This window comes from Apus apus, chromosome 11 (genome assembly GCF_020740795.1).
Source record: "Apus apus isolate bApuApu2 chromosome 11, bApuApu2.pri.cur, whole genome shotgun sequence".
In the NCBI taxonomy this organism is placed as follows: domain Eukaryota; kingdom Metazoa; phylum Chordata; class Aves; order Apodiformes; family Apodidae; genus Apus; species Apus apus.
Window position 1 is genome coordinate 20,001,362 of NC_067292.1, and position 22,322 is coordinate 20,023,683.

Here is a 22,322-nt window from a genome sequence, read left to right on the forward strand (position 1 = left end):
CCCAACATAAGAAGGACATGGGGCTGTTGGAGAAAGTCCAGAGGAGGCCACAGAGATGACCCAAGGCCTGGAGCAGCTCTGCTCTGGAGACAGGCTGGGAGAGTTGGGGTGTTCAGCCTGGAGCAGAGAAGGCTCCAGGGAGACCTTAGAGCACCTTCCAGTGCCTGAAGGGGCTCCAGGAAAGCTGGGGAGGGGCTTGGGACAAGGGCAGGGAGGGAGAGGACAAGGGGGAAGGGATGAAAACTGGAAGAGGGAGACTGAGGTGAGACATGAGGAGGAAATTCTTGAGTGTGAGGGTGGTGAGAGCCTGGCCCAGGTTGCCCAGGGAAGCTGTGGCTGCCCCATCCCTGGCAGTGTTGAAGGGCAGGTTGGATGGGGCTTGGAGCAGCCTGGGCTGGTGGGAGGTGTCTGTGCCTATGGCAGGGGTTGTAACTAGATGATCTTCAAGATCTCTTCCAACCCAAACCAGCCTGGGATTCTCTGCATACACGTTAGTGTTTTCTGCCCACGACAGAAGCAGCAGAAGCTGGTCCTTACTCAGTGCCACCCAGCAGTGTCACCCAGGGTACTTGAGAGACACTTCTCAGCACTCAGATACCAGCACAGCTCCTAAATCACTGCCTGCTCATGGCTTGCCACCAAACCACGCAGGGCTACTCCATGGTGAGGCCACACCAAACACCCCCCAGCTTGAAGCTCCTATGGGTCCAAGAGCACAAGGAGATGGCAAATCAAACTGCTCGGGGTCAGTGCAGGAGTGGGACAGCCAGAGAGCTGCCAGACTTACTCACTTGGTGTGCACACAGAAGAGCTTTATCAGCACGCCTGCTGCTGACTCAACAGCCCCAGCTCCCTGAGCACCTTCTGGAAGGGAGACAAAAGTAAACCATGAAGTTGGATGGAAACTGGAAACAAAATAGTAAAAAAATGTCACAGCAGATAAAGCATAAACCAGCAGCAGAGAACCAGCATGATACAGCTTCATCACTTCTCCACTCCAAAGGTGGATTCACCCTGTTAAGGGAAAGTATATGCTACCTTCCCTTTACTTTTCAATGGGAGAACCCCCAAATTTGGTCTAATCCAGCCAAGTAAGCCTCAAAGAAGAGAAAAACAAGAGACATCACTAGATAAAGAGGAGGAAAAGGAGGTCTGGAACTGCCAACAATTTGCTCTGGCTGTGGAAGTGGCTGGTTGGATATATTTTTGGAAGTGACTGGTTGGGTACATTTTAGGAGAGACACACCACCTCATATTTGGAGCACTGGGTCCAGCTCTGAGCCCTCATCATAGGAAAGGCACGGAGCTGTTGGAGAAGGTCCAGAGAAGGCCACAGAGATGACCCAGAGATGACCCAAGGGCTGGAGCAGCTCTGCTCTGGAGACAGGCTGGGAGAGTTGGGGTGTTCAGCCTGGAGAAGAGAAGGCTCCAGGGAGACCTTAGAGCACCTTCCAGGGCCTGAAGGGGCTCTAGGAAAGCTGGGGAGGGGCTTGGGACAAGGGCAAGGAGGGAGAGGACAAGGGGGAAGGGATTAAAACTGGAAGAGGGAGATTTAAGTTGGACATCAGGAGGAAATTCTCCACCATGAGGATAGGAAGGCACTGGAACAGGTTGCCCAGGGAAGCTGTGGCTGCCCCATTCCTGGCAGTGTTGAAGGGCTGGTTGGATGAGGCTTAGAGCAACCTGGTCTGGTGGGAAGTGTCCCTGCTCATAGCAGTGAGGTTGGGAGTTGATGATCTTTAAGGTCCCTTCCAACCTCAACCATTCTGTGATTCTATATTGTACAGATGTTCAGACTAGGGCTCAACTGTCCCTCTTTGGTGTAAATAACTTGTTATGAGAAGCTCTGCAATAACCTCCCATCAGCCAACACTGACACCTTCAGCTTTCTCACTGCTAAGAAAGCTAAAGAGGCCAAGTAGAAAAGATAGGTATAGCTATGCAAATTGTCCTAATTATATGAGTATCAATCAGGGACATGAAGTCTCAGTCCTATTCTACTCCTGACCTGCCACATCTATCTGTCGTTTTTGCTTCTACATTTCAGAGCAATGTGGGACAAATATTGACAGCAACATGAATTAACTATTATGTACAACAACAGGCACAGGGAAGCACATCATAGAGCCAAAGTGACAGTCCAGGGATCTTTCTAACAGGAAACACAGTATTAATTCAAAGCCTTTTGCCAAATTTTAGCAAGAGAAAGGCAGGAGATGAGGACCCAGCAAGAGCTGAAGCAAGGCAGTGATCCAGGGACGCCTGCACGGGCCAGTTCTCCACAGGATTATCACAGTGACTGTAGTGGCAGCCAGAGAAGACACCTCATGCATCTCAAAAGATGAAGAGCTACTCTAAAAAAAGAGCCACTTGTTCATTTCTGTTACAAGAAGCCTTGTGGCTCAGCAAGGTGCCTCCAGACGTGATGGAGAAGCACCCCATCCTCTCCTTCACCTCAGACCACGTGCTGTCCTCTCCTCTGTCACCACTCGGGCAGCACAGTTCAGATCACATGCTGACACCTCCACATTTGACTACTCAGAGTTTATTCAGACAAGCAGTGACAGAAACACAGCCTGCCAGCTCTCCTGGGAAGGCTTCTGCTCTTGTGAGCCTGCAGCAAACTGTGCTGGAGAGGGACTTGGCCCCACGCTGCCAGGACGCTGTCCCCTGCCTTCTGCTGGGGACAATGGCACTATGCCATGAAGGAGCACCATGGCTGACACTGAGCAGCTCATTTGTACCTTACCCAAAGCATCCCTCACACTCACTGCAGCCTGCCCAGCCCTGGAGGGGATTTTTAGGTAGTGGAAAATCTCAGTGGGGTTTGGAGAGCTATGGGCCAAGGGCTACAGGCTGGGTTGGGAGGTTCAGGTTCAACATCAGGAATATTTTCTTCCAGGGGTACAGCCCTGGGGACAAGGCATCAGAACCAGAGACAGAAGTGTCATGTCTGGGGGCCTTGAACGTGCAGCTAGATGAAGCCCTAGGTGACCTGCTCTGCTACCAGCCATTGTCCTGCTTCAAGCAGCAGGTTGGACCTGACACCTCCAGAGGTCCCCCAGAACCAACTCTCCTGCATTTCCCTACCTGCACAGGAGGTATTCTTTACAGACTAAGAGAAGAACCAGCCAGAACCACTCAGGAAAGAAATCCTGATCTCACAGCAGCCAAAGTCTCTCCATCACTCACCTACACTCAGGCTGTCACTCTCCTCCTCGGCGGGGAGCACCTCGGTGTGGCGCAGCCGGCAGCGGCTCACGGCCTGGATGCCAAAGCTGAGCACAGGGTGGGTGAGGAGGAACTCGGAGATGGAGCTGAAGTAAGCTTTGCCCTCCTCCTGGTTCTGCATCAGCTCCATCACATACAACACCTGGAAGAATCAGGAACAGTTAAGTCTTTTTGGAGACCATGTGAACGTGTCTGTGGACCACAGAGCCTAGGACCTGAACGGGATTTGGAACAATCGGAATGATGTGAGGGATAAAGCCCAAGACATTTAAATGGGGAACAGAACCCCCAAAGGAGCCACAATAAGCAAACTCCTATCTGAGTCAGTGCTGGTCAGGAACTCAATCATGCTGTGCCAGACACAGGTTCCTCCAGATGACAGCTTCACTTCAAGGTGAATCCCAGACTGGCATTTGGAAAAGACCTTAAAGACCATCTATCCCCAACCCCTGCATAGGCAGGGACACCTCCCACCAGCCCAGGTTGCTCCAAGCCCCATCCAACCTGCCCTTCAACACTGCCAGGGATGGGGCAGCCACAGCTTCCCTGGGCAACCTGGGCCAGGCTCTCACCACCCTCACACCAAAGAATTTCCTCCTCATGTCTCACCTCAATCTCCCTCTTCCAGTTTTCATCCATCCCTCCTTGTCCTCTCCCTCCCTGCCCTTGTCCCAAGCCCCTCCCCAGCTTTCCTGGAGCCCCTTCAGGCCCTGGAAGGTACTCTAAGGTCTCCCTGGAGCCTTCTCTTCTCCAGGCTGAACACCCCAACTCTCCCAGCCAGTCCTTAAGGCTCCAAGGTTCATCAGCTGAACTGTTACCATTATCATCTTACACCGAAACATCTCAACCTGGGAACTTTCAGCTATTAAGGAGCCAATCCCAGAGCTGGGCAGTAGAATCAGCCACACAAATGGTCACTTCTCCTCCTGTCACCACCACCACTATAACCAGCAACCAAATTAACCACCTACTTTTCTCTGCACGTCGCTCAGTATCAGATATTCAGCAGAGAGGTCCAGGCAGACTTTCAGGCTGGGAAGAATACTCATGGAGCTGAAGATGTCAGGAGAAAAGCTGGATCCACAGACAGGGGTGGAGGGTGCAGAAAGCAAAGTAGATTAGCACCAGATTAGAACCAGAGTGACTGTCAGTAAACTGTAGTATTTTAAATAAAGCAAACATCTTCAGGACTTTACAGCCATGATTACAGAGCAGCTACAAACACATCACTACAGAAAACAGGGCTGACTTCAGCTGGATAAGCAGGGAGATCCCTGAACAGGATCTAGTTCTGGATTCTGAGCATTTAAAATGAGAGATGATAGTTTGTCATGACCCAACATGTTCCACATTCATAGGAGGTCAAGAGCCAAGGCTACAGATTTAAAACCAAAAAGCCACCCCGACAAAACAAGCCTTCTGTAATACAAGGTGGCAAAAGCAGAACTCAGCTGTGTGCCTTGTTCTTCTCATTTCAAGGGGGCAGCTCAGAAGTGGCCTCACAGGTGTGTGTGATCAGAGAGGCCCTGATCCACCCTCAGGAAGGTACAATCAGGGAACACAAAGTGAGTGAAGGGATGGGTTAAAGCAGAATTGGAACTTCTGGACCTGTGTAATTGCTGAAGCTGTCAACACAGCAGCTTCTCAGGATTTCAATCAGAAAAACCAATAATGCAGGAAGATCATGGATTGGTTGTTGAATATCTAGTACTTTTACAGAAGGAGGCACTCCAGGTGTGCAGTCTGGAGGGCCCCTCCTCATGCTGTGGGTATGTCTACGCTCTACAAAGTGAAGACAACAGGTCTTGATAACACCAAGGAGACCATGTGAAAGGATCAACCTTCCTGCCCTTGCCAGAGCTTGACCCAACAGTCTGTCACAGCCCTGACAGCTTCCAGCAGCTGTGTCAGACTGGGAAAGGGGCAGGCTCTAACTGGGGCTAGAGCAGACTGTTGGAGATCAAGGCTCACCTCTGCAAAGTAAGAACCCCTGGAAACTGAGAGCTCTGTCATGATCCACTTCTCAAAGCAAATCCAACCCTCCAGGAGAGCTGGGAGATCAGCACCTACCGGACAGTTTGCAGACAAGTCCAAGACACCGTGCACCACATCTTCAGCTCTCTATTCTGATCTGCTCCTGTGATGAGAAACCTCCAGAAGGGAACCCTGCAGGCACAACACATTTATGTTCTCTTAAAGAAGATCTGGTCCTTCCCAAAAGGACGTTTCACAGCAGAGTTCCTTACAAGCTGCCTGTGGCTGATTTTGCTCAACTGTGTCTTAAAGTTCCCAGAAAATCTCTGCTTCTGAGCCAGGTTAGAAACCCCCAGAGCTCTAACAGCTCTCAAGAGCTTTAAGGCCACAACTGACTGAAGAAAGAATATATATACATATTATATATATATATATGTATATATATATAAAATAAATAATCAGCTACTTTTTAATTAACTGCAGTAGAAAATTCATAGAATCACAGAATCACTGAGGTTGGAAAATACTCTTATGATCATCAAGTCCAACTGCTCCCCCAGCCCTGCCAAGGCCACCATTGCCCCATGTCCCTCAGCTCCACATCTACAGGGCTCTAAAATCCCTCCAGGGATGGGGACACCACCCCTGCCCTGGGCAGCCTGGGCCCTTTGGGGAAGGAGTTGTTCCCAAGATCCAATCTAAACCCTCCCTGGGCAACTTGAGGCCATTTCCTTTCATCCTATCTTGGAAGAAGATGCAAACACCCACCTCACTAGAACCTCCTCTCAGGAGGACAACAGGCCAGTTCAAACTGACCACACCACAGACTTGAAAGGAATCATCAGTTTAGAATTTTTGTTGTTTGCATGGAACTGACACTAGAATCCAGGCTGTGCTCCAGAGCCTTATTTCTCCTTCACTAGAAAACTGACTACAAAGAGGACAGGACTTGCTCCTGCCACAAATCTGAATTTTTACAGGTATGGTGCAATTATAAGTAACCCTCCAGAGGCAGAGTTAGAAGATGGTATTACACTGATAATCTAAGTAGAGGACTGGGGACTTACTCTGGGTCTTGTTTTTTATGGTTGTCACAGAAGAGCAGGCAGGAGAGAGGCCTACCATCGTGGGGTTTCCACTCATGAAGACACCTAGGAAAGAACCAGAGGAAACATCCAAGCGTGCGGGGAGTGGTAAGTGAGGAAGACCAGAGGTGGGTGATGAACACACCACCCCTTGTCCGAAGAGCCTTGTCAGCAGCCAGCGAGTGTTAGCAGCTCGTAGCTGTGTACAGGCTTGTAAAAAATAAGGAGATTACATCCTGTGCAGCCAAACAAGCAATAATCATGTTTTACCCTGGGGTTTGGTGTCTTAACAAGGGCACAAGACACAAAAGAAGTCAACACTGAGAGGTACAGCTCAGAGAGGCTTCCTGCATTGACAGGGTGCAGGAGTTGGACTCCAAAGCACAGAACTCCTGCTGTTTCCAGAAGTTCACCAAACCTTGGACCATCCTCAGTGACACAACTCTCCAGCCACAAATCACTTTACCACCATTCACCCTCTATCTTAACAATGTCCTCAGCATGACCAGGTGATCCTGTAACCAGGAAATTCTCCCAGAGGAAACGCTGCTCTCTGTTCCAACATCCTTCATTTTCTAACTCTCCACTTACCTTGGCTCATCCTGCCCCTCAATGTAGATCTGCCAGAATTTGACAAAACCATCATGGCTTGCTGTGGCCAGCACAGTTCCATCTGGAGAAAGTGCTCCCTCACTCAGGCACTACACACAGGGGGGAAAAAGGGCAGAAAGAAGTCATTTTATAGCTCTTGAGGGAGAAAGAGCAACTCCTACAGAAACTCAGGGTGATTTCTAACAGGCATGTCATCAGGCAGCTTAGCTCTTCAGAAAATAAATAAAAATACTTTTTTTTTTTTGTAAAAATCATTAACAGTCACCTTTTCCAGACAGCAAACAGGTACCATGTATTGTGCTGCTGCTGCTCTTCTCATTGCTACTCATGTTATGAGCAGAGCTCATTTTGTTCTGGGATATTCTGGCTTTTCTCTATGATAATTGTTTCTAAGTGACAGAATTACTTTGTCATCATCCTGTTCAAGAAGTGAAATCAGACTCTTTCCAGTTGTTTCTGTTATATTCAAAATACCACCTACTGGATACTCAGCTGCAGTCCCCATCCATTGTACTCAGAGATGTAACTATCATCATTAGGGAAGTCAGAGAAGAATAAGAAGGCATTTGGCTTCATTTTCCCCTTCCCATCCAGCTGCAAACCACTGCAGTGGTCAGTGTTCTATTGACCAGGAGACAGAACAAAATAACTGAAATGCAGCCCAGGTTGTCAAACAGGCCCTTGAAAATCACAGAATCATAGGATGGTTGGGAAGAGACCTCAAAGATCACCCAGTCCCAGCCCCCTGCATGGGCAGGGACACCTCCCACCAGCCCAGGTTGCTCCAAGCCCCATCCAACCTGCCCTTCAACACTGCCAGGGATGGGGCAGCCACAGCTTCCCTGGGCAACCTGGGCCAGGGTCTCACCAAAATATGGGCGAGTTTCTTCAAGAGTTGTTTTCAAAGCAAATTCCTACAAATTCATCTCAGCTCTTGCAGGAAAGGTTCTTCACCAGTAACATGTGCACACAACCAGAAGGCTGTGGATGGGAAAGAAACCTTTTTCACAGGAAAACGTCCTAAGAACTGCAGCTCCTGAGACATTAGGAGAACCTAACTGATCTGCAGTGATCTCCTATGAGATGGCAGTCATGAACACAGAGCAGTTTCATACCGTGCTGTGGCCTTTCACCACAATGAAGCCTTCTTTGATGCTTGGCACTTCCACTGGCCAGGAGCTGTTGTTTGTCCGGATAATGTCCAAATCCCACACCTCTGCCTGGAAAACAAACACGTGGGCATAAAGGTTTATCTCTACAACTACTGGTCTGAGCCAGGGGAGAGTTTCTCATATTCTTATATATATATTTGGGACATAAACTTCCCCACTTCCACCCAGTTTGGACAACAGATGCTTTCCTGGCCCATCCCTAGGGGGATCTGCTCTTGGCAGGTGCAGTGGCTGCTCACCAAGCCCTCTTCCCTGGGAACTGGCTCAGCCTGAGCCAAGGAGTGATGCCCCTGGCCCTCTGCACTGTTTCTAGTGGCCCTGTGTGATTTGATGGTGAGCAGAAGGTACCATCTCCCTCCCTCCTGAGGCTCAGACAGATCAGGTCTTGTCCTCTCCTGGGACAAGAGGAATCCCCACATCTCACATTACAGAAGGATCCCCAGCACAGACTAGAGAGGAGCTTCTACAATTCTAACCATATTGGCTCTCCCCTTCACTAGATTCTCTCCCTCTAAAGGTGAAAAGGGACAAGGTTTCAAAAGCAGGGGCTCCTTACCCTGTCCTCATGCAGCAAGGCCAACGTCTGGCTTCCCTCTTCACCACTCTCCTCATTATCATCTGGGATGAAAGGGCACCAGATGATTCTTCGAGAGGTGTTCAACGGGGTGTTGTCAGGTCGCTTGATGTGAACCAAGATCTCCTCTCTGATCACCATGGTTAAGGAAGATAACACTGGCACAGCTTCAGACCCCCAGCAATTCCCTGCTCAGCCCTAGTCCTCTGGTAAATACCACCAAACCTCAAGTTTTTGGATCACTGAGATTAAAACATAAATCAGATACAAGGATTCTGCTAAGAAAGGTGGCAAGTGAGTGTTTCTCCACCGGCAGGGGAGGTTAAGCTTACAAAAGTTAAAAGCCTCCTAATTTTCTCTTGCAGGCAGCAGACAGGAGCACACAGGCACATCTGAATGTGCAATCCATCCAGCTGCTGATGGACAGATTAAATTATTTCAGACAAATCAAATTATTTCAGCCAGATCAAATGATTTCAGCCAGCACTGCAACAACACTACCAGGGAAAGCCAGAGAGGCCATCATGCTGCCCCAGGCTGAGCGTTCTGGCCCACCCCTACAAACCAGATCTTCAACAACCTTTGCTCCAGCTCCTCTGAAACGATGACATACAACTGAAAGGAAGGAGCCACCACCTACCAAGACATATCCCACGTGCTTCCCAAAACCACCGAGACATCACTCCCAGCAATTAAAAAGGAAAAAATCTCGGGCAAAGAATCAAACGCTGAAAATAATTTCAGGACCAGCAAAAGGAGTGACAGGTTTGGAAGAAAGACAGTCAGCAGGAGGGAAGCATTACACCCAGAAAAGTAAGTAAGGAAAAGAGATAGAGGCAGACAAACTCCAGTAAAGACCTTTTTATCACTTGGTGAAGGTGACATTTTCCACGTGTAAAGCCAGCCAGTACAGATCAGCACTTCTCACTGACTGCTTCTGCCTGGACCAGGAGCACTGAGGTGTCACTCCCAGGATTTCAGGTTACTTGTGATTTCAAGTGATGATTGTGTTGAATGCAGGCACAGGGTAACTGATTAGAAGCTCTGGAAAGGGCAGGACTATCAACCTTCCCCCTGCAAGCTGCTGTTCTGGAAGGAAGCTGCAGTTTGGAGGTTGCGCTCACACCAAATCCTGACACAAAGACTGACCCAAGGCACATCTCCTTACAAGATACTGGATTTTTTCTTTATCCATGGCCAGGCGCCAGACAAAAAGGTTGCCAGCCTCATCCAGGCATGCCAGCTGGTTGGAGTTGAGGTGGGCAAAGGCCAGGTCAGCCACCCCACCTGTGAAGCCCTTCAGCAGGGTCCTCTCAGCTGTGCTGACGCTCAGCACCCGCACCATGGCCGAGCCGTTACTGGCGGCTGCAGGAGAGACAGAGGGAGAGGTCACCATGGATCTGTGGGGTTTCACAGGGTCACAGAGGGGTGGGGGTTGGAAGGGACCTCTGGAGATTGTCTAGTCCAACCCTCTGCTAGAGCAGGATCACCTACAGCAGATCCCACAGGAACACATCCAGGTGGGTTTGGAATGTCCCAGGGCTCTGTCACCCTCAGAGCAAAGAAGTATTTTCTCATATCCAGGTTCAACCTCCTGTGCTCCAGTTTGTGCCCATTGCCCCTTGGCCTGTCACTGGACACCCCTGAGAAGAGAGTCTGGTCCCCCCCTCCTGCCACCCCCTCTAGATATTGACCAGCACTGATCAGATCCCCCCTCAGCCTCCTCCTCTCCAGCTGAGCAGCCCCAGCTCTCCCAGCCTTTCCTCACAGGCAGATGCTCCAGCCCCTTCAGCATCTCAGTGCCCTGCGATGGACTCTCTCCAGCAGCTCCTTGTCCTTCATGAACTGGGGAGCCCAGAACTGGACACAGTGCTCCAGATGTGGCCTCACCAGGCAGAGCAGAGGGGCAGAACCTCCCTGACCTGCTGACCTCACTGTTCTTGATGCCCCCCAGGAGGCCACTGGCCTTCTTGACCACAAGGGCACATTGCTGGCCCAACAGGACTGCCTGTTTCCAGCCCCTGGATGGTCACTTCCAGCACCCATCCTGCTACCAGCCATCACCAGCAGCACACTGGAAACCCCTACCAACAGATACCACATGAAGCCCTATCAAGACCCAGAGTACGTGCACAAATATTCACTGCCCTCTTCAGCTTTGGTACAGAAAATTGGCATGGCAGCATCAAGGAGGACTTGCCCTGCCTTGTAAGGGGCAGCTGGACTCCTCATATCTTCTGTAACTTCTTGAGCACCTGAAAGTCTAAGTTGCTCTTCTTAAAAAAGTCAATAGAAGTTGACTTCTCATGGCTTCTGGGATTACTCTCCCTGAAGACGCCCGTGTTAGATGCAAGGCTTAAATCTTGTCAGTCCTTGATGACAAAGCCACCAAACCTCCAGGACTGAGCTCCAGAGACAGTGAATTAATTGTAGTTGTCATTTCATTTTCAGTAACTAGAGAAAAGGAGTCACCAAGAGGCAAGTGGCTCAAACACATCTCGGGTAAGGGGCAGGTAAAGAGCACAAACACTGACTTAGCACCAAGCTCTGCTTCTTGGCTGGCAAGGCTGCAAAGAACATGCCCCAGAACATGCACATACCAAGCTAAGTTTCCAGCTTCTCCATTTCAGACAATCACAGACTGGTTTGGGTTGGAAGAGACCTTAAAGCTCACCTAGATCCAACCCCCTGCATGGGCAGGGACACCTCCCACCAGCCCAGGCTGCTCCAAGCCCCATCCAACCTGCCCTTCAACACTGCCAGGGATGGGGCAGCCACAGCTTCCTTGGCCAACCTGGGCCAGGCTCTCACCACCCTCACAGCAAAGAATTTCCTCCTCGTGTCTCACCTAAATCTCCCTCTTCCAGTTTTAATTCATTCGCCCCTTGTTCTGTCTCTCCATGTCCTTGGTCCAAAGTCCTTCCCCAGCTTTCTGGAGCCCCAAACATCCCCATACTGCAGGTAGTCTCCTGGAGACCTGATTGCTTCCACCCCTGGATGCCCAGGCCAGCCCTAGCAGACCACTCAGCTTTCCCTAGCATTACTGCCCCCAAGCTTTAATACTTTAAAAAAGAGTGAGACAGCCTAAAGCTGCTCTAAAACAAATTCAGCTGGGAAAAAAAGAGGACAACCTGGGGGGTGCTAGAACTGAGAAGAAAGGGGAGAGCTGAAACACTCTGTGGTTGTACCAGAGCAGCAAGAGACAGTGCAGCCAACCAAGTGTTCATTTGTTTCATGTGTGAAACAACCTTTCCCTGCATTGTTCTGCTTTCCTCTTCCTTCCTACTGCAAAACACTCTGAATCTCTGCTGCTCTTTGGCTCCTCTAAATTTAGCCTAAAACTCAGCTCTAAATCCATGCAACCAAATCCACTGCAAACATTTATCTGCCCAAATCACCACGGGGCTGTTTCTGTACTGAGCTACAGTGGAGCTTGCTCAGATGCAGAAATATTAATTAGAGGAGTAATCTGAACATCACTTTACTGCCCAGTGAAACCAATGGAATCCTGCAACTTTTCCTCCATCCCCATTGAGCCCTTGTCTTCCTTTTATTTCTAGCTTCAGACATACCTTTTCTTCTCAGTGGAACATCTCCTACACCACCAACCCCTCCCTCTCCTGCAGCTTCACTTTATCCCCACTACAACAGCACCCTGATCTGGATACTGCAACAAGTGTTTCCATTACTGCCAGTTACCTTCTTCTGATGCAAATGTTGCCTCTTTCAGAGCTTACACAGAGCAAAAGAACACAAATCACACCCCAGACAAGGTGTCTCACCTCTAATGGCATAAGCCAGGTAGGAGTTTGAAACAGCTATCAGGTTGCCATAGTAGTATTTCTGCTCCCAGTCGTATCTAGCAACAGGTTGGATCTTCACCTGCTCAGGAGAAAGAAAACAAAACAGGAGAAGTGTCTGGAATTAACTTTTTCCTGGAACAAACTTGCCAAATATGTTATTTCCTCTAGGGAAGAGCTGGAATGCTGAACAGGGAACTGTCAGAAGCAGCAGTTGGCAGGGAGAGCTGAACAATGAAAGCCTGAAAGTTGTGAGTTCTGGAGGCTGATGGAGGGGATGGGTCTGGAGGGGATGGGTCTGGAGGGGATGTCTTATGAGGAGCAGCTGAGGTCACTGGGATTGCTCAGCATGACCTGGCTGCAGTCTGTGGCTTCCTCAGGAGGGGAAGAGATGGGGCAGGTCCTGATCACTCCTGGGACCAGTGACAGGAGTGGGGGAAACAGCAGGAGGCTGAATCAGGAGGTTGAGGTTGGATATCAGAAAAGGTTTTTCCCCCAGAGGGCGGTTGAGCTCTGGAACCAGCTCCATAGGGCAGTGGTCACAGCACCAGGCCTGCCTGAGTCCTGATGCTCTCAGGCCCATGGGGTGATTCTTGGGGTGCCCTACACAGGGACAGGAGTTGGACTCGATGATCCTGATGGGTCCCTTCCAACTCAGCATGTTCTATGATTCTATGTTTCGTTCCATGGCAAGAAAGAAGGCAGCTCCCTGGATTTCTCATGCTGCAGAACAGTGCTTGACCCTGCAAGGACAGCAGAGCAGCCTTTCTCTTAATTAGCACTGTGACTGGATTCCCAGCTCTTGGAAACTTGTTATGTCCAGAAACACGTGGGCATCTTAGTTGCAGTGCTGCCTTCCAAGAAACTGAGTCCTGGTCTTATTTGATAAGCATTGTCTCTGCAAGCAAAGAATGAAGGAATCCCATGGCAGCTGTGGCAGTGATCCTCCCTTTCAATTTGACCTCAGGATCATCTATGGAAAAGCCACGATAATGAGGTGAAATATTTAGTTCAGTGGACATCAAGAAACCAAATGATACAGTATGGAGAAGTGCCAAGAGGATGAAGAGCAGAGCTCTCTCTCCTAATGATCAGCATTTGCTCTGAGCAGGTCTGAGGGCTCTGCTACAACCCTGGTTCCTGTCTCAGCTCTGACCTGCTGGCTGGAGCCCTCAGCAGCACCGGGGCTGCCAGGATACCAAGGGCAACCCTCCCTCCATGGTGAGGACCTTCCGGTGGAGAAACAAGGAGGAAAAGCTTGTTTGTGAGGAAAGGGCACCTATGGTTGAGATCATGGACTTATTCCTGAAAATTAGAGGATAACTTGGCCAGACTGGAATAACAGTAGCAATCAACAAGATTCCACTCCAGTCTCTTCCATCTTGTTAAGCTCTTTGACAAACTTCTACCTAATTACAAGCTCCTATAATACAAGAAGGAAGAAGGTATCTCCTGTTTTAAATGCTCAGGCATGAGCTGATGTGACTAAAAAAGAAACAGAACTATGCTTTCTCTTGCTCCTTACCTTGTTACTCCCTCGGGCCTTACTGGTGATGCTGGAGTCACTGCTGGCCACAATCTCCACATCTTTTGCTGATATCACGACACAAGTGGAGCTGTCATCACCAGAAAGGCAGCTGTGAAGAAAAACAAAGGGGAAAACAAATCAGGTAAGACTCACAGGAAGAGAAGAGAGGGCAGATATTTGCTGTTCATCATTTTAACACCAATGCCATCTGTGCATCTGGGAGGTGTGAGCTGAGCGACTGAAAACAGGGACTACTGTTGGGAAGCTCCTTTCCCTGTGGGAACTGGAAGATTTAGGTGAGATGTTAGGAAGAAATTCTTCACCATGAGGGTAGGAAGGCACTGAAAGAGGTTGCCCAGGGAAGCTGTGGCTGCCTCATCCCTGGCAGTGTTGAAGGGCAGGTTGGATGGGGCTTGGAGCAGCCTGGGCTGGTGGGAGGTGTCCCTGCCCACGGCAGGGGTTGGGACTGGAGGAGCTTTAAGGTCCCTTCTAACCAAAACCACAGGTTTGAGAGAGCTACACACCTGGTTCAGCTTCAGAGCCTCCAGTCTGTTTGACCTGAGCACAGAGCTACACTTGGTTAAAGCAGCTTCGACCACTACTCAGCACTCGAATGTGCAGAGGCCAAAGTCAAACCCACTGAACCTCATCAACAACAGCACATGCTGCTTGTGGCTCTCACAGCATCCTTGCTCCAAACTGTCACCAGGGAATCCCAGAATGGTTTAGGTTGGAAGGGACATTAAAGCTCCTCCATTCCCAACCCCCTGCATGGGCAGGGACACCTCCCACCAGCCCAGGTTGCTCCAAGCCCCATCCAACCTGCCCTTCAACACTGCCAGGGATGGGGCAGCCACAGCTTCCCTGGGCAACCTGGGCTCTGTGGGATCTGCTGTAGGTGATCCTGCTCTAATAGGGGGCTCGACTAGATGTTCTCCAGAGGTTCCTTCCAACTCTGATGACTCCCTCACCCTCACAAAAGCTCTGACCACTCACAACTGCCTCCTCAACTCAACCCAAAACTCCCCCATCACACTCCCAGAGCGTGTCTCCAGTCTTACCAGAACTACATTTCTCATCGTTTTCTCCTCGCTCTCAGCCTGTCCTTGACAAAACTTACATGACTTGCTTCTCCTGCAGGGCTCCCAGAGAAATGCTGCGATGCACTGGCTTGGTCAAAGCAGGTCCATCTCCAGCCACAATGGGATCAGGTACCAGCAGTCCGTTCAGGTCTCCGTTGTAGGAATTCGATGGCCTCTGGTTCTCATTCACTGCACCTAGAGAAAAGCAGGACCAAGTCAGCACAACATCCACTTAAAAGCAGAGCTGTGAGAAATGTGCTGCCTCCAGCTGTTTTCTGTTAGGTCCTACTGGTTAGTCAGGTGGAATATGCTGAATTGGTTGGGAAAAGTGTTCTTCTCCAAAATTAATGTGTAAGGGACGTCTGATACATGAAACTTCTCTCCACACAGAGTGAAACTGCAGCTCTTTTCTCACACAAGCCATCCCAGCAGACCAGAAACACATTGAAGAACGGGTACAGAAAGACTTCAAGTGCCAGGGCTGTGGAAGGGTCGTTTCTAACCCTCCTGCTCAGAGAGACCCCTCTGGAGTCCAGCAGTGCAGTGGTTTGCTGCCACACTGGGGGGTGGCTGGAAATAACACACCTGCTCCTCTCCAGAACTGGCCTCTGGTTGAAACCTTAGATGTTCAAGTCACTTTGTTATTAAACTGTGCAGCTGTGCCTACAGGATACCCAGATTTTTCCCTTGGCGTCCAGTCTGACAGAACCTTACAGCCCTCACTGCTTGAGTAAAGCAACCACTTTTTTCCAAGTTGGAGCTGATCTTTGATGAGTGTTTGTGCCCTGACTTCCTACACATGGCCTAGCACAAGTCACCTGGTGGCTTCTGTGCCTTCTGAAGGCTTGAAGAAGGGGACAGATGCAAGGAGCTGAAGGAGACACTTCCCCGTTTCACTGGCAGAGCAGACAGCTGCCAATTCCCACCAGAGAGCCAGCCCATCTGCCCCAACACATCAGTCCAGCGAGGTAAGAGCCTCCTGCCTCAGCAAAATCCTCACTTGACATTGTCCCCAAAATTTTGGAGACTGGTGCCAGGTAACTGCTGCTGCTGAGCTCCTGCAACATGGCTGCTCCAGGACCAGAAGCTCCACTCTCAGTGGCACATGGAACACACCTAAACAGAACTGTGGGCATGTCTGCTGAATGCCAGGCAAGACTGCAGCTACCAAACAGGCTTTAGCAGAGCAGGACGAGCACTGTTGCTGGCAGAAATCACTGCCACTGTTACTCAGTTGTCCGAAGAATGTTTAAAACTTGCCTGTTTGTGAATCACAGAATCATCGAGGTTGCAAAAGACGTTCAAGATCATCAAGACCAACCACCCACCCTACACCCCTAACCACTAAACCATCTCCTGAAACACCATGTCTGCCCCTTTTTTGAACACCTCCAGGGACGGTGCCTCCACCACCTCCCTGGGCAGCCTGTTCCAAGGCCTCATCACTCTTTCTGGGAAGAGATTTTTCCTAATACCCAACCTGAACAGAACCATTAAATCACTGCAGGTACAAGAAGCCTGAGCAGCCACAGGGTCTCTTGATGCAGAGACCATCTGGGTGCTCACCTCTGTTTCCCACATGGAGATCACAGCAGCAGCAGCACTCCCACAGCACAAGGAAACTTCAGACCAGGGAAAGCAAGCTTGTAACCACCCAGCAGCCCTGTGCTGTGCCTGTTGTCACGGGATTGTACCTACACCCTTTTTCCTGTCCCAGGTGGTGGGTGCCTGTCCTGCTGCAGCACCTTCCATTGACTGCCATTTATCCTTTGTGACCAAAAGCAGGAAAAAATTAACGGCAGAAAAGCATCCAGGTTGCCAGAGAAAGTCAATACACCCCATCCCTGGCAGTGTTGAAGGGCAGGTTGGATGGGGCTTGGAGCAGCCTGGGCTGGTGGGAGGTGTCCCTGCCCATGCAGGGGTTGGAACTAGATGAGTTTTAAGGTCCCTTCCAACCTAAACCATTCCATGATTCTTTGCTCTATCTGCAGCAACAGGAATGCCTCTTGCAAGCACCTCTGCTCTGTTCTGGACAGCAGGACAGTGATGCTGGCTCCATGGGGAAGGGAAGGAGGAAGCATCCCCCAGAGGCTGGTGGGCACAACGACAGCACCAAAGCCCAGGAACAGGCTCAGCCCATTGCTCTGTCTCAGTGGGAGCCAGAGGAGCCCAGGTGCTGCCCACACACTGTCCTGGAGGCACAACAGAAGGGATGAGGCTCAGGGTTTAGTAGGTACAAAACCAAAATGCAAACCTAGACTGGTAGATATTGGCCTTCAAAGTGAAAGAAGTGTCATCATACTCATCACCTTTTTAAAGGGCAGGAAAGCAGGAGCAACCAGAGCCAAGGCACTGACCTCTTCCTGCTCCAAATCCCCCACACCAGAGACATGGAACTGGACAGTGACTTTCCTGATAAAGGTGACAGGGGTGGGGTGAGCCCACATAACAATTATCAGCAGGAATTTCAGCATGGATTGAAGGCTCATGCCCACAACCTCAGCAGGGATGCTGATGGTCTGCCCAGGCACCCCAGCCACGAGGTCCATGGTTTGATAGTGCACCTTCCCCTGGCTGAGGGCACAACACCACAAAAAGGCAAGGGCAAGAGAAGCCATGGATGATGTTTGCCAAAGCTGGGAGAAAACTGTGTCAAGAGAGGCTGGGGTGGTGGTTCACACCTTCACCAGCACCAGGCCCAGAAGAACTGTAAGTGTTGTGACAGCTGTAAACTCTAGAGCAAGGAGAGCTCCTTGTCACCTGCCTGGACAGCACCCACCAGTGACACGCACCCAGTGCTGCAAAGCTTCACTCATGGCAATAACCTTGGGAAGCAGCTACACGACCTTCTGCTGGGTATTGAGATCTGTGAGTGAAGTCCAGGGTACAAGAGAAACCACAACTAGAGGACCTTGACCACGGTGACTTTATGCCAGGCAGGACCATCCCTACCCCTTCAATCCATGAGGCTGCTTCTGTTCTCTTCCAAAAGCCTTGAAGGACACCCCAGTTTCCCTTTCCTCTGACATCCTAACAGGAACTTCAGAGGCTGTCAGGTAACAAACCTGCTCCTCACTTTACTATGACCAGTTCTTTCAAGTCTGTTTGCTATTACCCAGGCAGTTACACCTGCTGAGAGCAACACAGGCTCCTTAACTGCTTGACTTACTGCCCATTCTGCTCCTTTTTCTCTCAGCTGCCTTCTTGTGCACTAGAGTTGGCAGAGAAGGTACAAAGAGAACAAGCAGGAAAGAAGAAAAACGAAAATAAACAAGCCACAGACAGTGAGAGAGAGAACTCCTTTGCTTCCAACAGCAAAAGAAGCTGCTTCAAGGGAAAGTCAAGTCAGCTTGAGAGAAGAGAAACCATTCCAACTATTTCCCAACCCTGACATATCCTTTCAGTTCAGAAACTGCTCGTGGAACAGGAGTTCCCCGTCCCTGCCCCGAGTTCTCCTTTCAGGGCTCCGCACCGGGAAGGAAGAAGCAGAAGCCCGGGCACCCGAGCGCTGCAGACACAAGAGAAACCACGTCCAGGCGCCAGCAGCGGCTCCACGGGCAGCAGGGCTGCCGAGAGGCCCCTCCAGCACCCCGGCCCCACAGCCCTGCACCCCGGCTCCCCTCCGGGCCGCGGGCAGCGCACGTGGCAGCAGCACCTCCGTCCTGCCCCTCGGGACACCGGGAAGCTCCGTGAATCCCGCCTCTCCCCCAGCGGCAGCGTCCTTCGCCCCCGGGCCGAGGCTGCTCCGCCAGGCGCGGGCTGCCCCGGCTCCCGCGGGCTCCGGGAGGCCCGGCAGCCCCTTCCCCGCTGTCCAGCGGGACACGCAGCGAGGCCCGGGGGCTGCCCGGTTCCCAGCGGCCGCACCGCAGCCCCGAGCCCCCGGCGGAGCAGCGCCCAGGCCCGCGGCTCCCGCGGTCCCGCTCAGGGGCCGCCGCCTCCTCTCCCGGCCCCGCCGCCTCCTCTCCCGGCCCCGCCGCCTCCTCTCCCGGGCAGCACCGGGACCCCCCAGCGCCGCGGGGCGGGCGGGCCCGGAGCGCGGCTCCCGCCGGGCCGGCCGGGCTCCCGCAGCCCCCCCCCGGGCCGCGGAGCTCACCTCCCGGCCGGTCCAGCTTGAGGATGTCCCGCAGGTGCTGGGTCGCGCCCTCGATGTCGATGCTGGAGGAGGAGGCCATGGGGCCCGGCCCGCTTCCCGCCGCCGCGCTGCCCGGCCCGGCCCGGCCCGCGCTTCCGCCTCCGGTCCCGCCGCGCCGGGCGGAAACCGCCGCCGGGACGCAGCGTTCCGGGCGCGGCGGGGCGGGCCCGCTTCCCCCCCGCGGCCCCGGGCTCCGCCGCCGCCGCCAGGCCCGGGAGAGCGGCCCGGGAGGGCCCGGCAGCTCCAGCCGCACCCCCCGGCCCGGGCAGCGCCCGCCGGGCTCCGTCCGCCGCGGTGATGGGGTGTGGAGAAGGCGAGCGGAGAGACGGGGTTGGGCGGGAGGGAGACACGCGGTGAAGGCCAAGAGGGGCAGGGGCGGGGGCTGGCAGCGGGGGGAGAGCAGCCCCCGGTACCGGCACCGGCTGGAGGGCAGGGCAGGAGAGAGGGGCCTGGGGGTGCTGGTGGGCGGGAGGGTGACCATGAGCAGCCGTGTGCCTGGTGGGCAGGAAGGGCAGTGGATCCTGGGGTGGGTTAGAAAGGGGGTGGTTAGTGGGTCAAGGGAGGTTCTCCTGCCCCTGTTCTGCCTTGGTGAGGCCACATCTGGAGTGTTGTGTCCAGTTCTGGGCCCCTCAGTTCCAGAAGGACAGGGAACTGCTGGAAAGAGTCCAGGGCAGAGCCACAGAGATGATGGAGGGAGTGGAACATCTCCCTGATGAGGAAAGGCTGAGGGAGCTGGGGCTCTTGGAGAAGAGGAGGCTGAGGGGAGATCTCATCCATGGTTACATGTAAAGGGTGAGTGTCAGGAAGATGGAGTTAAGCTTTTTTCAGTGGTGTCCAGTGACAGGACAAGGGGCAGTGGGTGCAAACTGGAGCACAGGAGGTTCCATGTGAATATCAGGAAGAACTTCTTTCCTGTGAGGGTGGCAGAGCCCTGGGACAGGCTGCCCAGAGAGGCTGTGGAGTCTCCTTCTCTGCAGACATTCCAACCCACCTGGACACGTTCCTGTGTGATGTGCTCTGGGTGACCCTGCTCTGGCAGGGGGGCTGGGCTGGATGGTCTTTCCAGGTCCCTTCCAACCCCTAGGATTCTGTGAAATCTGTTCACATATATTGGGGCTGAAAAGGGACCTGCAGGTCTCAAAAATGTTAGATGGAGAAACACTGGTGTTTGTGTCCTCCAGGTGAAGAGCCAGGAGTGTGTGGAGAAAGGACAAAGAGCCCCAGAAGGATCTACATGACCCACTTCAGGGCACAACTGCTTTGAACTTCTAATGGGCTAGAAAAACTGCGTTTTAGATCAGTTTTTAAACTAACACAAGCCATGTGTGTTGTTCCTTAAACCTGACTTTAAAGCAAACTCTCTCTTGGCTTCGTGAGCTCATTATTCCAAGGAAAACCCTGGCTTTGTAGATCCTCCGGGAGAAGGTCCATGAGCCAGGCCTGTCCTTAGACCCCAGGCTGCAGGTGGATCTGAGCTGAGCAGCAGGACCCTTGCCCAGCAGTGACCACATGAAACGTCTCCTCAAGGGATGAATTCTGAGTGTGACTCTCCCAGTCTAGAAGCAGCGACAGGAGAACAGTCCTGCATTTGAAACCAGGAAGATGCAAGAATGTGATTCTGCTCCCACCCCATCCCATGGGCTGGAAAATTAATTTAATCAACCCCTCAGCTGGTGGAACACTGCCAGGCCCCGGGAGGGGGGGACACATGGTAGCCAACCATCTGCAGCCCTCCCAGCTCTGCCAACCAGCCCAAACTAAAAGAATGAGAGAGAGAACCCAGAGCAGGGATCTCCCCAGAGATGGAAACTCCTGGATTGACATCCTGGGTGTCTGTCTGGGAAGGAAATACAGCTCTGCTGGTCAGCTCTGAGGGTGAGAGATGTCATGAAGGTGAACTCCAGGCTACTGTGACTTTTGTCATCCTTGGGTGTTATTTTAGGCTTTTGCCTGGGTAAAATACAACAGCTGAGAACTAACCTGTCAGTGTTAAAACTGAGCTACAAGTTTCTGCTACAGAAGCTGCTGAGAGGGAGGGAACAAAGCAGCTGTGTGGCCAAGGGCCTGCATGAGCCATCTGCATCTGGAAAGTGCTCTTCAGCTTGAGAGGGTCAGGTTTGTGAACACCTCAGGAGGCAGGCAGAGGGTATCCAAAGCAAGCAGTGCCACACACTCCACATCCAACTCATTAAAACAATTTGAACTGTTAAGAAAATCTCATGGTTTTATTGTGTAATGTAGCATTGAAACATCTGAACAAATCGATCTCCGGGCTGGACAGGCTGCTGTTCGCTTGTTTCTTTGGGTTATAGAGCATCTTGTCAGTACAGAAACAACAACCTTTTGCATTAGAGACTCTTCCCGAGGCATGCTGGTACAACACAAATTTCTCTTGTCAAATGCAGCTAAGTCTAACTTCCAAACATCATGCACAAGAAACTCATCTAGTGACAATGTAAACTCAGCAGAAGGGCAGGTCACAGGCCTCGCTCACGCTCTGCAGGGCTGCAGGTTTGTGTATGATATTTGGAATGTTCTGTGAGTGTGAATAATACCAGTAAGAGGAGAGGAGGAAAAAAAAAAAAAACCAACCCAAAACAACAACGAAAGAAAAAAAAAAAAGCCTGGGTGCCTCGGGGTCACCAGCTCAGCCGAAGTTGTGCAACGCTAGCCTGAACATGTCGTTGGTGCACACCCAGGCATCATTGATGTTCTTTAATAGAAATATCTGGTGGAACCCCATGATTGGGTCTTCATCAGCCTGTAGGAAGAGAGGAAAAATGTTGAAAAAGCTCCTTTTTTTTTTTTTTTTTAGAATTGTATTCTGCAACTCACGAGGACTTGAAAGCTGCAGTTAACAGTGGTGTCACATGCTGTAAGAGGCCAAATACCTCAAGAAAGACTAAACCATGGGTTCTGTTCCAAGGTGCTTTGCAGTTAAACCCCCAGGGCCCAAATGATACAGAATTCCTGCTACTGCATCTGAAGTTTTCTGGCAGACTTGTGGGCATCTCATCCCAGCAGCCTCACAGCACTGGTAAGAGCACAAATGTTCTTTGGGCCTTGCCCAGGAACCCAGAATAAAACAAGATCTTTTAAAATCAGTTTGGAGCTGCTGCCCTTCGGATGGAT

At 51.6% G+C, this 22,322-nt stretch overlaps 2 protein-coding genes and 1 long non-coding RNA gene across 5 annotated transcripts in view; 1 reads left to right on the forward strand and 2 right to left on the reverse strand.

Moving 5' to 3' along the window:
• The window catches only part of EDC4 (enhancer of mRNA decapping 4), a 42,910-nt gene extending 23,641 nt beyond the window's left edge, over nt 1-19,269 (reverse strand). Inside the window, exons 1-13 of the mRNA XM_051629333.1 lie at nt 19,152-19,269; nt 15,097-15,253; nt 13,974-14,085; nt 12,431-12,530; nt 9,824-10,013; nt 8,631-8,778; nt 8,018-8,122; nt 6,882-6,991; nt 6,273-6,356; nt 5,302-5,397; nt 4,203-4,305; nt 3,193-3,373; nt 792-864 (exon numbers count right to left, since the gene is read on the reverse strand). Coding sequence (XP_051485293.1) covers nt 792-864; nt 3,193-3,373; nt 4,203-4,305; nt 5,302-5,397; nt 6,273-6,356; nt 6,882-6,991; nt 8,018-8,122; nt 8,631-8,778; nt 9,824-10,013; nt 12,431-12,530; nt 13,974-14,085; nt 15,097-15,253; nt 19,152-19,230 — 1,538 coding nt within the window. The 5' untranslated portion in view covers nt 19,231-19,269. The remainder of the gene's footprint in view (nt 1-791; nt 865-3,192; nt 3,374-4,202; nt 4,306-5,301; nt 5,398-6,272; nt 6,357-6,881; nt 6,992-8,017; nt 8,123-8,630; nt 8,779-9,823; nt 10,014-12,430; nt 12,531-13,973; nt 14,086-15,096; nt 15,254-19,151) is intronic.
• Nucleotides 19,270-19,352: 83 nt separating this feature from the next.
• Nucleotides 19,353-21,405, forward strand: LOC127389166 (uncharacterized). The gene is made up of 2 exons (XR_007890566.1): nt 19,353-19,492; nt 20,372-21,405. It is a non-coding gene; the product is annotated as an uncharacterized LOC127389166 (long non-coding RNA).
• The window catches only part of NUTF2 (nuclear transport factor 2), a 28,042-nt gene continuing 27,107 nt past the window's right edge, over nt 21,388-22,322 (reverse strand). For all 3 annotated transcript variants that reach the window (XM_051629418.1, XM_051629417.1, XM_051629419.1), the window contains exon 5: nt 21,388-21,951. In XM_051629418.1, the coding sequence (XP_051485378.1) occupies nt 21,838-21,951 (114 nt within the window). In that variant the 3' untranslated portion in view covers nt 21,388-21,837. The remainder of the gene's footprint in view (nt 21,952-22,322) is intronic.